General features: G+C 33.3%; 1 protein-coding gene across 2 annotated transcripts in view; it reads left to right on the top strand.

The window, feature by feature from the left end:
* Positions 1 to 16,661, top strand: part of LOC148956749 (cell adhesion molecule 2-like) — a 241,206-nt gene extending 224,545 nt beyond the window's left edge. For both annotated transcript variants that reach the window (XM_089087196.1, XM_089087205.1), the window contains exon 7: positions 13,171 to 16,661. In XM_089087196.1, the coding sequence (XP_088943322.1) occupies positions 13,171 to 13,336 (166 nt within the window). In that variant the 3' untranslated portion in view covers positions 13,337 to 16,661. The remainder of the gene's footprint in view (positions 1 to 13,170) is intronic.
* The last annotated feature ends 235 nt before the right edge of the window (positions 16,662 to 16,896 follow it).

The raw sequence follows: 16,896 nt of genomic DNA on the forward strand, positions 1-16,896 counted from the left end.
TTTAGAGAAGCAAATAACTTGAAACCCAGCATTGTGCTTTTGAAGGGTCCAAATAAAAAAAAAAAAAATCAATATTAGAAACTAACTTTTGAGTTTTGTTTATTTACTAATAAACAGACTAGGTGAAGGACCCGAAATATCATTTTCTTGCATGAAGTGCCTAAAATATTATGGGATTTACCACTAGTTCATCCGGATTTCCTTGTATTTGCTTCTCAGAAAACAGGGAAAGAAAATTGCAAGGAACGAAAATGTAAGGAAAGGAAATAACCTTAGAAAGCAATGCTATGCCTTGAAGCACCAAGAATTTTCTGATGACCATTAAGGATAGTCAATTTCGCAATAGAATAGAATTTTCAAATCTAAGATTCAGAGGTGTCATTTCCATATTTTAAGTGACTAAAAGTAAATGTCAATATGCCACGAAGCAGCAAAATTTTCTAATTTAGCCCTACGAAGTATCTTTTCCATTGGAGTTTTCTTTTTCATACTTTTTTTTCTGATTGCAAAAGCTTAAATTAGCCTGATATTACAAAATGATTAGTCAAATAAACATTTTAAATCACAACCAAATTTGATGGCACTACAAGGTCTATCAAATTTGGCTATTAACAGGACCCAAATCAACATGCTAAATCACCAAATTTGGAAATAGACAAAAATAAATAACAAATAAATAACAATCTGACGAAAAATTTACTAAATGGTCTAAAAGTTAGGGGTAAGACACCCCTCCCCACCACTGATATGCTGCTGCTTCCATCAAAACCCATTAGATGGCAGTAGGAACTCATTGTCCCTAAAGACTGTCCATTCAAGCTTCCCAGAGCTGTCACTGTGGGAATGAAATTTCATTAGGGTACAGGAAAGCCCGTGCAGGTTTACATGCTGAATTTGTGGAGTATCATCAAATATAGCAATTTAGTTGGCAGATAGATGTTGGCCATGAAAAAGGAAACTAATAAGACTCTAAACTCTAAGTTCCATGAAAAAAAAATCAAGGCAGCCATCTAGCAACATCTAGACTAAACAATACCGTCCTTTGTATAGCTCTAAATAATTACTACCTGTGTAGCTATATTCCACCTACTATATCTTAAAAACTATCAATTATCAAAGCTTAGCTGAAAAATATTTGCAACAATGGGCACTACCACCAAATTACCCACAATTATATTTGTCAATAATGTGTCTGCTCGCAATTTGGTTCATTTGGAATATAGGACCCTGATGAGAATCTGTGTTGCCACTTTTACCGCATTGTACGGTATAATGCTGCAATTTAGAGAGAAATGCCACACTTTCTTCTGATTATACCGCATACTGCAATTATACCGCTAAATGACATTGATCAGCGTATTTATACCGCGAAATAACTCTATCACTGAATTTATACTAAGTAATGTCATCGCAATGGAAAAGGGACAAATTTTTGTTCTCTACCTGTAATGAAATTTGGCTAAATAGGCTAGTGCGGAACTCACAAGAGTTAAAACTATTAAGTAACATGCCTCCAAAAGTCAATATTATACAAATCAGACAAATCTCTGAACTAAAGAAACTATAAACCGTGTAAATTATAAAGGTGTACAGGTACTACAAAGGAGAGGGAACATTTTACTAGAATTTAATATATTGGTAGTCCTAGGCTATCCTATCTTGCTTCTTTTGGGCATTACCTTTCCAATTTTACTACCCAATAGACTGAACAGTATACAGTAAAATAAATGTGTGAACATTTCTTTGTGAAATTCAGGATTCAGAACAATGGTTAAGAAATAAAAATTTTATTTCATTAAGAACTTAATACTGCATTCAAATATAGGTTAACATTCATTTCCTGTAGAACATGCATTCCAAAATTTAGAAAGTTATCTATTTTTAATTTTTACCTGATTTCTTATTGTATATCATTCATTCAAATCAAATGTGAATATAAAGTTGTAGAGTTGTTGTTTACAGGAAGCAGGTTATAAACCGCTCATTCTCACTTGTAGCCTAAGCTGTTTCATGGTTGCATTGGGCAGCCCATCTGTAACCTTTATTGTCAGCGGTTAATGAAAATACATGGATTGCTTCGTCGTCTCAGACCCTGCCACTTATTCATCACCTTTCCAAAAACGAAAAGGAGACCACTATTGAAGCAAGGCTTGTCTCATTTCTTGTTGAACAGGATATGCCCTATTCGGTCACAGACAACTTGCTGAAGGTCATATAACATGTGCCATGACCGAGTTCGCTGAGCCATGCTAGTCTGATTAGAATAAAAGCAGCGAAAATTTCTCAACAGGCTCTGGCTTTTCATTTTCATGAAAAGCTTCTTGTCAACCTAAAAACTAACCTTTTCTCAGTGGATATTGACTAGACAATAGATCAGTCTTTTGCCAAACAACTCTATTTGTGTCAGTTTCTGCAATGTCATAACGGATTTACTGGTAGATTTAATTGCTCTGCTAGAGTGTAATCATTGATCAGTATCTGTTATTTTCAGTCACTTGGTAGGAGGGATGGACTATGTTAAGAAGACGGGCGTTCTCATAAAAAACTAGATTTGAGATTGTACCACCAATGGGAATAAATTACTTAGTCAAGAGGTCTGTTGTATTAAAACCAATACATGTTCTATTGGGACTTTTGCTATTATAGATTCTTCACATGAGAAGATCAAACCAATTCTGGATCGTTTTCGCTTCTCTGAAAAGATAAATGACTTTCTCGGTTTACAGTTGTTACAGTTGTGAAATTTAGCTGTCATTAATATGCCCTGGTTGCAAGTCATAATTGTAAAAAAGTCTGGAAGATTTATGCAAAAATTTTTGCAATCACTTTTAAGACAGTGCAAAATGACAAGACACATATAAGAATAAATATATCTGAGTCTTCACTCAGGTGGAACAACACATATTCAATGCTTTGGCTCCCACCTATTGGCTTTCATTTGAAAACTCGACAAGGCGTATTCTCGAGTTGTGGAATATTCACACGTTGTATTGGGACATGGGCGCCCATTAGCTGAATCCCAGGAGGGGGGGGGGGCAAACCTCGTCTAATTGGCACTTTTAATGCTATATAATAGAAATCTCAGAACACAAATATAAAAATAAGGCAACATCGCGCCCCCTCCCCCTGCCCCCTCCCTCCCCCTTATGGGTGCCCATGTATTGGGACTTTTGTTTTATTAAAAGATCCTTCATGAGAGAATATCAAACCAATTCTAGATCGTTTCGCTTCTCTGAAAAGATAAATGACTTCCTCTATTTTCTGACCCCTCTAGTTACGAGCTAAGAGTTCCTAGTCATCAGTAATTCTTTTAGTAATATACCTCTGGCATATAGAATAAGGCCGAGATGAACCAGGAATGGCAGTTCATATCGAGAGTAACTTTATCTGAAGGTTTTAATCTTGAAAACTTGGACAACTCTGCCATAGTGGTGTATTGGTGCCATATCCTTACACAAAAATCTGGAACTGGAGCAGTAATGTTTCCAAACGTTTCAAAATTGATAGAATACTTTTTTCATTGCCAATATCAAATTTCATTGCTGAGCGCCTTTTTTTTCTTTTTTTTTTTAGAGGAAGTCAACACTGACTTTACAAAATCAGCGGAGTTCAAGCAAACGTCGGCAAAGTTATCTTAGTTCAGTAAAACGTCGGCAAAGTTATCTTAGTTCAATAAAACGTCAGCAGATTCATTTCCTAACTCTTTCGTTGACATTAAAAGCGGAACGTGGTCTGAACCGTCAGCAAAAAGGTAGGTCAAGCCATGACAAGGGGGGCTAGAACTGAGACTTGTTAAACGTGCACTGCTGTGAATCAAAATGTTTTGTATAGTGCAGCCAATGTAGGTCTTGACGAGCATTACCACCCTGTCTGATACCAAGTGACCTTTGTCTGCCTATTTGAATGATTTCTTTTATCATTTTATTATCTTTAATATGATAATTGTCATTAAAATCATTAAAATCTAGTCGTGATCATAGCAACGCTCTTTTGCTAGCCATTTCGTTTTCTATTTTTCCATCTCTTTTTTCAGACAATGCGACATCTTAGGGTTATTATGCATTATTTCGCCCATAAAAGCTCCAAGATACTGCAAAAAAAACTGCAAGAAACTCTGTGCCCCCCCCCCCAGGATACGGCCTTGACTGTATCAAGCTTCTCTTTAGTTAGCTTCATTCATTAAAAAACGTAATCGATCAGGAATGATGGGAAATAAATTGCAAGAATGTTTTCTGAAGGCCATTCGATACCTAAAAAATGATTTTGCAAGTCTTAGTGTCGGCTGAGCGTTGGTATCAAAAATGACCTTAAGGTAACCACAAACCCCGTAAGTGCACATGAAGCTAGATGCAATCTTTTCAAGCCTAGTTTTCATGTCTCCAGATACCTTCAACATTTGATTTCGATCAGTCATTTTAACTAGGGTTTGTCCGGTGATGGGGTCAAGCTTCGGTAAAGAAAGGGGAGGGTTCAAGAAATAAAGTTTCAGACAATTATGTCTTGGGCACTTATGTAGACAAGGGTTTCACTACCTTCTTTTCTTTGGGGCGAGGGAAGGAATAAAAATATGCTGAAAAATCAAAACCGAATCATGTTGAGGATTTTTTAAAGAAAGTAAATTATATGCTCTCTCTAAAAGTTGAAAATTTTAGAAAAGCATCAATACAAATTTTATTATTCTTTACATTAATTTTTTTTAAATATATCTCAAGAAAGTAAGTTGTGTAAAAACTGCTTCTGTAGCGCAAAGCGTCTAAAATTAAAATTAAAAAGAGAAAAAATGAGCATCTGGTCGTTTTGCACATTTGCTGAGCCAGTAAAAACTTTTCAATCTAGCATTCTCGTCTTTTGGAGTGCGTCAAACTGTCTACTTTCTTAAAAAAATAGTGGCGGAAGACCGGAAGTGTAGACTGGCATATTTTTCTCTTTTTTTCGTTTTCAAGGCCGGTATATCAGTGTATCCAAAAATAGAAAATTGGTACAAAAGCAACAGTATACACGGTATTTCTGGAGAAAGCGCCGAAAATGAAACGAATATTGATAAATAAACCTTTAATCTAGTTTAAAACAGGAAAGAGTAGATTATCCTGCTTCCAATTTTCTAAAGAACGGATGGTCTGGACGAGCTATTAGTGATGAAGAACGGGCGAGGGTGCCAGAAAGTGGGAAAAAGATATGAATTTATCATTGGGGACTATTGATCCTTTTTTTATATGGGGTGGGTATCTGGGGGATGTCTCTTTTCATTTTATTCTACCTTTCTTGTTCAAAGTTCAATGAAAAATCCACCACTTAAAAAAAATAACAAAGAATAGTATCTATTTGCTAGAAAAGTAGCGAGGAATGAATTGCTTTTGAAAAGTGAGTTTTTGTTGAAACTAGTGATGACGTGTTTGCATTACGGGTATGAAAATATACCATAAATTATACCATGTTTCGGAAGAAGGGATACCGCAAAAACACCGCTTTTGTCATCGACCGGCACCGCTTTGGGTAACGGTCAAGTGGCAACACTGGATGAGGTAGCTAAAAAATAAACATACCATTCAATTCAGTCTGTTGTCTTGCTTGATTCGGTATCATAGGCAGCGCGCTAGCGCTGCCTAAGTAAAGAACGATGTGGGCAGAATGTTTTTTTTTCATACCCGGGCACTTCGTATCGAAGGAGTTGTCGTAAAAACTTCGAAAAGGGCTCACTCGATTGGAAATTGGAGTGGCTAGTGCCCTTTTTAAGATAAGATTAAGTGATTGGAGGGCAACTATCTCCCCACGTCCATCATTCACCCAAAGACATTCAATCAAAATTTTGAGATAGCCATTTTGTTTAGCGTAGGCTAGTTGATTTCAAGATAGAAAATATGTTTTTGGGAAGGATTTTTATTGTTTTAAAAAATAAAGTTGTGAGACAGAGTCAAAATTTAGCGAAAAGAGTGAGGCGTTGAGGAGGGGTCAGTCCCTTTCATATACGGAATAATTTCAATTCGTTTTAAGTTTTAATGTCACTCCTTACTTTCAGTTTAAAAAAAAATTATTTAATTTCTGATCGTTTTTTAGTTAATGCAGCTTTTATTTTGGGTCACCGTCATTGAATAAGTAAACAAAATTTGCATAAGAATTTTAACTTTTTTTTGCTGAATGGCTGTCTCTAAATTTGGTTCTGAAGTAATTTACAAATTAACTTACGTAAGGAACTTCTATATTCGTATATTTTTCTTCTGGCAAAAAATAAAAGTTGCAGATTTTTGCAGATATGAGCTTGAAACCTATGTAACAGGGTTTTCTGATACGCTGAATCTGACGGTGTGATTTTCACTAAAATTCTTTCACTTGTAGGGGATGATTTCCCCCTCTTTAAAAATCAGGTAAATTTTCTCAGGCTCGTAGCCTTTGATGAGTAATACTAAACTTAATAAAATTTATATATTTAGAATCAGCATTCTAAGCCCATTCTTTTTATACATTTATTAACATCAAAATTCCGTTTATAAAAGTTTCGATTACTATTGAGCCGTATCGCTTGTTTTTTGTTTTTTTATTAAGTATATGTTATTACGTATATGAGGGGGTTCTCCCCTTAGTCAATACCACGCTCTTTACGTTAAAAGTTAAAAAAAAATTAATTCACAAACCCATGAATCACAAAGGCTGTTTAATTGGAATAGATAGCTCTTTTGAAAGCACTAAAAAAAACTGTAGCTTAAAGAGCGAGGTATTGAATTGGGGGAGAACCCCCTCATACACGTAATAATATAAGTTCGTTTTAAGTTCTAATGTTGCTTCTTACTTTCAGTTGAAAAAACGTGTTTTTTTTTAATTTAATTTCTAATCGTTTTTTAAATAATGCTTGGAAATCCGGTGCCCCCTTCATAGAAATTTCCCTTACCCCAAAGAAACATCCTCCACGGAAAGATTCTCCCGAGTAACCGCCTTCTCCAACCCTCCCCCACTAGAAAAAAATCCTTCCTGAAAATGTCTGTATACTTCCCAATAACCAATACAATATGTAAGCAATGAGCAAAGTTCATAACTTGTAGCCCTTCCCCTGGGAACTCTGGGGAATTAGGTAATCCTAAATGACATATTTATTAAATTCTTAACTATGCTGAACAAAATGACTATCTTAAAATTCTAGTTGGGTAACTTTGAGAAAAAATTAGCCTAGGAGGGGGCCAAGTTACCCTCCATTTTTCGGTCACTTAAAAAGGGCACTAGAACTATTAATTTCCGTTCCAATGAGCCCTCTTAAGATATTCTAGGACCCCTGGGTCGACACGATAACCCATGGAAAAAAAACACGTATCCGTGATCTTTCTTCTGGCAAAAGTTGGAAAATTCCACATTTTTGTAGATAGGAGCTTGAAACCTCTACAGTAGGTTTCTCTGATACGCTGAATATGATGGTATGATTTTCATTAAGGTTCTATAACTTTTAGGGGGTCTTCACCCCTTTTTACGAAAATCGGCCAAATTTTCTCAGGCGCGTAACTTTTGATGAGTAAAATTAAACTTGATGAAGACTGATATATTTGAAATCAGCATTAAAATCTGATTCTTTTGATGTATCTATCAGAATCAAAATTCCATTTTTTAGAGTACTATTGAGCCGGATCGTTCCTTACTTACAGTTCGTTGCCACGAACTGTTTGATAAGCTATTCCATAATATATCTTGGGATTTTTATTTTTATATAGGTCTTTCTCTAGACAAAGATTTTTTACTTTAGGCTTGAAAGATTTTGTTGGGAAAAAATATAAGTAACGAAATAAATGAGACAAAAAGGGGGAAAAGCTGTGTTTTGGGGAGTTCAGTTTGAAACAAAGGGCTTAATTTTCAGAACTATTTTCAAACAGGTTAAAAATCCCTACAGAACTCTAATTTAAAACAGGTATAGGTACTTTTCAATTAGCTGGTACCCACGCGAGAAATCATGTTTGGTTAATGCTAAAGAAATAAAACAAAATATGATGAAAATATAATAGTTTAGAAACAAATTTGGGCTATATATTTGCATATTAGGGGGTGGGGTGTAAAGCATAGCATATATTAAATACGTAACCTAACCTAACCTTTCCCCCCCCTAAACCCCAAAAAACAATAGTTTAAATATTGTAAACTCAATGACAAATCACGGTTTGCGATCCATTTCTTTATTGACAGATACCCGTTTGACTAGTTTCCTTTATCATCTTCCCTATGCAATATATCGCGTGGGTACCAGCTAATTGAAAAGTACTCAGGTATAATATGTCTGTCCAACTTTTTATTAAAATAGGCCCCTGAAGCCATTATTCCATACTGGTCTTTTACATGGTTTGGTTAACTTTACCCCTATGGCTGCCTTTATTATATTCCCCTTGCAGGCAAATATCTTTACCTTCTGATAAACCCTTGTTACCAAATGAAATTGAACAAGACATAGTTCAAGTTTATAGGACCATCCATTCTGAATATAAAACGACAATTCATTCCGAATGATGAGACTAGAAACTACAAATTCAAATGAGACTACATATTAAAAGACGACAATACATGGAAGAAGCAATCTCTGTACTATGTCAACACCAATGCGTTGGTAATGATATAACTAATCCTGAGATTGGGGCTAAAATCATTAAATTATTATCATCAAAATATCTTTAAATTAAATTCTAATGATTGATTTTTTCCTTGTAGAATTTGTTGCTAGCACATAGCGTAATTTTAGAAAAATTAAAAACTGTGTCTTTTAAAAATTAAAGAAAATCAAAAAGGGTTTCATATGGGATTTTTAAAAATTCAAAATTGATAGACAGGTACGAAGAATAAACATTACAAAAATCAAATTTATTTCAGGACTGAAATCTAAACAAAATATACCAAACATGCTATGACAATTTTATCTAGATGAAAGGTTTACTATCGGCTCTTTAATATTAATCAAAAACTGTGTACTTCTCTTGAAAGTTGTCATATTCTTAATGAAGGCATGTACTTGCTATGGCCAATATTTGTCACGTTAAAAATAAAAGTAGTATTTATTTATAATAAGTTTGAGTTTTCAATAACAGGAATGTTTATCCTTTTTACGAATGCATTTCAATTTGTTAATTCCATAGCTCTAATTATAACACAAATATAAGGTTTCCAGTCTAGAAATTATGTTTTATTTTTCTTCTCCAATTTATTATTAGTTCCCCATCCCCTTTGCCAGGCCTGCAATACATTAATGACACTTTTGACTCTAATTTTCTTCACTTTACTTGTAGCATAAAAGATTAAATTGTCTTTTCTTTTTCTCCTTGTTTATTCCTCTGTGATTTAATCACGAAGCAATAAGGGAAATTAAACTCTGAAACCTCAAAGCGGTCTCCCAAAGGAAATTAGAAGACCTCCTGAGAATTTGTCCTTGTCGTACCAGTTCATTTTCTTCTGAGTCAAATCTCCATTTGGAAGTAGCGTGTTTTGGCTTTGCTGAAACTGTTTTAAATTAGAGGTCAGGATTTCATGACTGAGATTCTTTTCTAAGCAGTGGCGGTTCTGGCCTTTTTTGCGCCCAGGACAACATCTTGTTTAGCCTAACCTTCCCTGTCTCCCACAAAATTGTCAGGCCAAGTTGTGAAAAAAAATTCATTGAAAATTAATTATATTTTTTAATTAGTTGACTGACTAATATATTTTTTAATTAAGTAGTTAAATTATTTAGTTATTATTAATTTCTAATGTAAATATTTAAATTTTTACTATTTAGTTTTTTTTATTTTATAAATTAATTAATAATTTACTAATTATATTCATTTATTAACTGCAACCTATACTTTATTTTAATAAAAAAAAATCAAAAATTTTAAAAATGATTATAACCTTTAGATTGTTTATTTGAAATTTTGCACCCAAAAAATTTCTGCTGCCGGTACAAGTGTCCCCTCTATCCCTCTCCTGAAACCACCTCTGTTTCTGAGGAACTTTAGTCATATCCTTTTTCTTAAGTTTATTCAAACCATTTTTATAGCAATTGAAATAGAATAGTATAATATGACTTGGACAATGGATACAACAAAAGTATCCTAGCATGTATATGTAATTTTTACGATTCTTAAGCTGGGACGTCATTTAATGGGTTAACCGCTAATCAAAAGATCAGGTGCGTCGTTTGGGGGGTGACAAGAGGGGGCACTTGCCCCCCCCCCCCCAATAATGTGGAGAAAAAAATATTACACATCCCATGCCCTTTGACTATCTGGATATGGACCCCTCTTGCCCCCTTTCCCCCAATAAACATGCTGGAGATTCGCCCCTGCAAATGATGAGCCAAACGCTTAATCCAAATTGGCTAAGTAGGTCTATCACGCTTATTCAAGAAATTTTACTACCAAATTAAACTTTTTCCTGATTGGTGGATTAATTTTTATTGACCGATTATATATCATTTTACTAGTAGCGCATGTTATGGGAAAGCAGTTTGAAAAGCTTGAAGGCTCAAAAATATATATGAATGGTGCCGGGAAACGGTAGAAGTTTCTGGAAAGGAGGTAAAGCAAGGCTTTCCTCAGTTTTGACTCGTAAAAAAGTTTTGCCCCCTCCCTAAGAATAGTATTAGAATAACAGAATGTCAAGAATGAAGAAGAAAGAAAGCATGTTTTTTTGCTTAAATTTTAGTCACGGTGTCTAAATCAGGATACCTCTTGACTATCCCTTTAACTTCAAGGAGCCGTCATATTTTAAGAAATAAAATACTTTAATATTAATTACTTAATATTACAACAATTTAATATTAAAACGATTCAAATATTATTTTCCTCAGTCTAAATTAAGATCATGTGACCGCATTTGTAATGAAAATGGGGTCAATAAGCAAGCTAAGTCGATCGCTAAGCAGAGAATTCTTGCCGAGTCTAGCTCGTGAATGGTATTTCATTTATTCTGGCTTTTTTTTACATAGTGTTTCCTTTGCTGTGTTCGAGTTTACTTCAAAAGATTAGTTTTTATTCTTTTCTTCTTCTAAATATAAGTGTTTTTTTTGTCTGTGATCTGTGTGATCTTTGTGATCTGTCCACTGGCTGAAATTACCATCATCTTCTCGGCTATTTAATTATGTTATTTTTTTATCTTGTTTGTCATATGTTATGTATATACGCAATTGCAATACTAAGTTCTCTGTGGTCTAATTTAGTCAGAATTACCTGATTTTGTGATTCGTGAGAAGACAAAGTAAAAAATATAAACATGAAGATAAAGATACTTTAATAGTTGTTAAAATAACTTAATTAAAGTGAAAAATGTTAGAAGACTTTATTTGTTGATGGTCAGCCTACTTAGGATTATCCACAGAACTCAATAGTTCAGTGTTACAATGCTCCCGATTCCACACATAATCGAGAGTTTACAGTATATGTAAATAAGAGGAACCATTGGAAAATTCGTAAATTTGTAAGTTATTTACAAAGGGGAAATTTTGGAATCTTTGAAATAATTCGAAACTTGCTTAATCAAATTTGGTTGCAGGGTCACAAAGAAATTGAACCGTGTTTACCTGTTGCAAAGAATTTCTGAGTAAACAAATTAGCCTTTCGAATAAATTCAATGATTTTTATCCCCTTCTATTTTACTGTTTATTCTATTTATTTTAAACACTATAGAACCACCGGTAGGGATTGCCAAGTTCAATGCCATATACACCTTACCTTAATATAGAAAATAGTGTTTTATTAAACGACTACACCGCTTTCTCTTTTTTCCAAGAAAAAAGTAAATAAATTAGCAATGTCTTATTTTTGTCACCTTCCCTCAAAAAAAGAAGAAACTCCTTTGCTTTACAGTAGGATATTTAAGAAACTTATGCATGCTCCACGATTGTATCATTTTGCAAATCTGTTTTTATCTTGTTATGTCTTCTCTTCTGTCGCAGTAAAGTAGTTAATACCCACCTGGGAACGGGAACAGGAAAATAGATAATAAACTCTGTTTTTATTCGTCCGTTTTTCCATCTTCGTGTTCCTTGAAGAGGGAAATATGGGGAAACAGTTATTATGGATACCATTACTATGCACAATAGATTGCTTTAAGAAGTTTTTATAGTAGACATTAGATATTAAATCACAATTCATATTTGGGCGTAAGACTAAATCTACTACATTTTAGTCTGAAAGGTAGGGGTGTGGAGAGGTTAAATTCCTTACTTGTAGCTACCCTGGGAGTGCAATGAAGACTAAATGCGCGACAAATGGAAATGTCATTGACTATGCAGTTAAGATGAAAAAAAATTGAGCATGTAACTTTCTGAAGTCATCAAACAATAAGCAACTGAAGAGCTCAACTAGCTAAAATTTGTTTGTTCTGATACCGATTCTTGTTAAAAACAGACGGAAAAGAGCTCTATTTTAGACTTAAGAGCCCTGAGTTACTTGTTTTTATGGCCCACATTTTGGTACTCAGGCACCACATACAAAAGTGTTTTTCATCGGAATTCAGCATCTTTCTTTTCGACAGATTTGTTTTTTAGTAATGCCTTTACCAATTTGATACCAGCCTGACTGCAATTGTGTGAACTTTGTAAAAAACTAAATAGCAACCACAGGACAGTTGTCACGAACAATTCCAATCACACTGCCAAAAACTCACCCGTATTAATATAGTACAAAAACTGTAAAGTTTAGCTTAACTTGTTGCAAAATAAAAGTTTTCGTAGATTTATCTTATTTCGTCACTGCTAGAAATGGTAGGACTGTAGGCTAATGAGAAGTTCTAATCCTCTTATTCTGTAATGATAGGCCAGGCGTGTGGAAGAAGAAATTGAGCTTTTTGGGCCCAAACGAGCATTTCCCCGATATTTCAAGTTTCTTTTGATTTTATTTGCATTAAATTCATATTTTTTTCAATTAACCGTTCTCTTTTCTTTTCACTTTTTTTTATTTAGACCCTATCCAGAATTTCACATTCCCTTGAAATAATTTTTGTTAGTCTCGTATTTGTTTTCACAAAAAGAAAAGACCAAAAAGAAAAGAAGGGAGACTGCATCTCAAAGGCTATACGATTGTATTATATACGGTGATTTCAAGGACAAAGTTTATAGTATTGAAACTTTTAATCTTCATTTCTATAGGCATTGGCTGAAAAAAGATGTTAGTCATTTATTTAGGAAATCAAAGTTTTTGTGCTGCAAAATTTGTTAACATCTATTTAAATCTTTTTCAGGGTCTGGATCAGATTGTATATTCCAAGGAACAGTAATTGTTGCTGTACTAAATGCTGTATGTCTAATGCTGCGATACTGAACATAAGTTGTATTGTTTCAACTCGTCTTGTTGTTTATTGTTTCAACTCGTCTCGTATTGTTTCAACATACTCCAGTTTGTGTTAGTCATTATCCTTATCAGGTTGGGAGTGACAAAAGATTGGTATATTAAATGTGGAATGTGAAAAAAATACTTAAAGTATGCTTTGAGATTTCCAATCCAAGAACTGAATTTGAACCATCTTTGAAAGACGTGACCTCACCGAAACCTTTTTTGCGTCTTCACAATAAGCAATTACTTCCCATGGAAAGAATGATAATTTATTAATTCTAACAATATCGTATTCCTATTGTTATATATGACCAGCTGAAAAGACTTGTGGTTTCTCAGTGACTCATTGAATTTGAATGAGATAAAATGGTTTTCAGTTTTGTTTACATTGCAAAAATCATGTAATATTGTTTCATCGATGACGCCAGCCCTGTCAAAGCCCCAAGTTGTATCTGATACTGTTATGTTTCTGATGTGACCGCCATAAACCATTTGCAAAGCTCTTCTAAGCAGGGCAAGGCAGATCAAAGTGTTATTAACCTTGCATTGCCTTAAAAATCCAGTTTAGCAAAAGGTTTAGTTTCGTTATTTTGGAATTTGGAAAATATTAGATGCGCTCTTTAGGTGTTAGAGTGAAAATATAGTTACTGTGGGTACTTTTTTAATAGCCTGACCCCACCAAAGAAGTGAAGGTAGGTTAATCATAATGAAATAGACTAAAATATGATGAAAATACAATACTTTAGTAACAAAATTATGGAAACTGCAACAGAGAATTATGGAAAGCAGACCAATCAGAACGCATTATATTAAATACCTAAGCTAACTTAACCAATGTACCAACTCTATATATTAAACGTTTGATTAAAATATGTACTTGCATTGTGGTTCATGTCACTGAGACAAATCCAATTATCTCCAAATGTAACAGAGAAAACGGTTTTTCTCTGATCACACAAATCAAAGTTCTTGTGTGGTGGTCGGATATTTTACAAGGACCTTACTGTGTACAGTGCAGAAATGTTTCATAGAAAAAACAAGTAGTGGTTAAGTTAGGGTTATATAAAAAAGATGCTAGAATAATGTCTTTCTTTGAAGTTCAGTCCCATTGTTTCTTCATACTGGTTCGCTATATTTTATTGATTGACTTTAGTGTTTTATGCCATTATTTACTTGGGAATTTTTAATTTCGAAACAAAACTTATGCCCAAGCCAAATCACAGTTATCCTGTCCATAAAATGCTAAGATTTGTTAATAATGTGTGTTTTCCCTTGTTTTGAACGTTAAACTTATGACACAGAAGTAAGATATTCAAATGGTATCAAGTTCGATTCAAAAGGCATGTACCAACACAAAAGGTAATGCCACCTTCCGTATTTTCCAATTTAATAAATTCTTTCTTGAATCTTTACTCTGGTTGTCAATTTTGTGTCTGAAATTTGAGCACTGTTCAACTTCTAAAATCTTTTGATTTAAAATAAAACTTGACATTTCTTGGATAGGAAAATATTTCTAATTTTTGTCCAAGAATTAATATTAATTTCATCCACGAGTAAGTCTATAATCTGGCCCGGATAATAAACAGGTCCTTAGTTCAATGCTGAACAGAGAAGCGGAAAACTTATTTGCTGTCTCCATTCGCAGTTGTTATACCCGTATATATTAAAAACTGCAAAACACATATTCCTTTCTTCACTACCTTATCTTTCTTCTGAATCATGAAATTTAATATACGAAAAGACAACTTCTTGGATGTAAGAACCAGCCGTATATCTAAATCCTTCAGGTCGTTTCTTCCAGACTTCTCTTAGTAGACAACTTTATTAATCCCAATGGTCCTTTTAAGTAATAAGAAAGAAAATAAGAATCCCTAAACAACAAAACAGAAATATAAAAAATTCAAAAATAAATATATTAAATTCTGACTTCTCTGGAGTTCAGTGAAGCTCAACTTGTTTGGGTATTTTGATGCAAGTTTGCATAAATAGTGCAAAAAAACAGTGCATAAATTTCAGTATTTTTTTTATTTAAATGCTGAATGTCGTTTTCGACAGTGATCTCTTCCTCATAAGAAACAAAAGATAATTTTCTTATGAATAATCCTTAATTCATAAGAAACAAAAGATATATGTGAAAATTTCCAGTAGTTTTCCTTTTACCCAGTCTGCAAATCATTCACCGAATTTACTAAAAAATCAGCAATGAAACCTAAAAAAATTCGCTTGCCAAAGTGAAAAGTTCCTTTTTTAACATAATATGTATCACCTGATAAACGGTGAAGGAGTATTAACAAAAATTTGATTGCTTGATAAGAATTTTCACTTAAAAGGGCTTTTGAGAACCTTTAACTTTAGCTGAACCTTCTTTTGAGCTTTTTCCAAGAAGCACCCTTCTACGTGATGACTTACAAATATGACCTTCTTTTCCCCTCGTATCTGGCATTATTTATTTTTAAACGGAGGTTTTTAGCTAATGGAAACCAATATGTTTAAGAGCTGATAGAACAAAATTTTTGGTGTCAATAGTGTTATTTCATTTTCGAAATTCTAATTTTCCCTTTTATTGTATTTTTGTAAGCAAATCAATGTGAAATTAAGTTTTATAAGCTTGTATTTATTTATAGAGTAATTATGTAGCAATTATGTCGTAATTATGTACATAGAGTATTCATTCATATATCTAGTCATTAAGTTTATCCAGCGATTTTGTTAGGTTGTTATTCTTAATTATGATTATAAACTTGACACATGGAATTTTTACTTTCAAATCAACGAAAAAATAGGAAGCTTTATGGACTAAACGAGAAGATATTAAGGTAGTTTAAACTTTGTGCCTTCTGGAATAGGGGGTTAATGAAAGCCAATCTACAGAAATATTATTTTGTCATATAAGAGGTTGGATTGGAAAATCAGTCGGCTTGTCTTAGCTTATTTGTTTGTTAAACATCAACTTTCATTGAAGTTTAAAATATGTTTAAGCTGTGAACTTGAATTCTATTAATTTGTAAAATATAAACGTGTCTTAAGTTAAATATTTAGTAATCTAACATGTTTTCAGATAACTGGCATTATTGATGTTAGGTATGAGAAATTATAAGAACTCCCTCTTTGTACGGATTTCCAAATTTGCATAAAGAACCTCATCAGAAACAAGAATTTTATTAGTGCCCATCTGTTGCTTTGAGTATTTAGTGACTAACGAACACAATCTTTAATAACCGAAAGTTCAGCAACACGTCAAAAAACTGTTTAAGGAGAAAAACATTTTCATTTAAAGGATATTCAAGAAAGAAAACCGTTACATAGGTTTAAATTAATAATAAAAACTTTTTGGAAATAAGTTAAAAAAATTATTTTAAATGTTTTCACTTTTGTAACTTTAAGAAATCAAAAATAAATTAAGATTTTAATGAATAAATATCAGCATATGCATGTTTAACTGGCAATGCACATTTTTTCAGTAAATTCTTTTAGTTTTTTTCAGCAAAGTAAAAATTATATTCTGGCTTTTAGAAAGCATAGTAGGGTTTAAAACCCTACTCAGATTAATTTCTGCTCGTTTTGAGTTTGAATTATTTTAATTTCTATTTTTTGGGTTTCATTTATTTATTGATACTGATTTTTGGTAGTTGTA

This window comes from Artemia sp. Qi Xiang Cuo, chromosome 1 (genome assembly GCF_049724085.1).
Source record: "Artemia sp. Qi Xiang Cuo chromosome 1, ASM4972408v1, whole genome shotgun sequence".
NCBI classification, from domain to species: Eukaryota; Metazoa; Arthropoda; class Branchiopoda; order Anostraca; family Artemiidae; genus Artemia; species Artemia sp. Qi Xiang Cuo.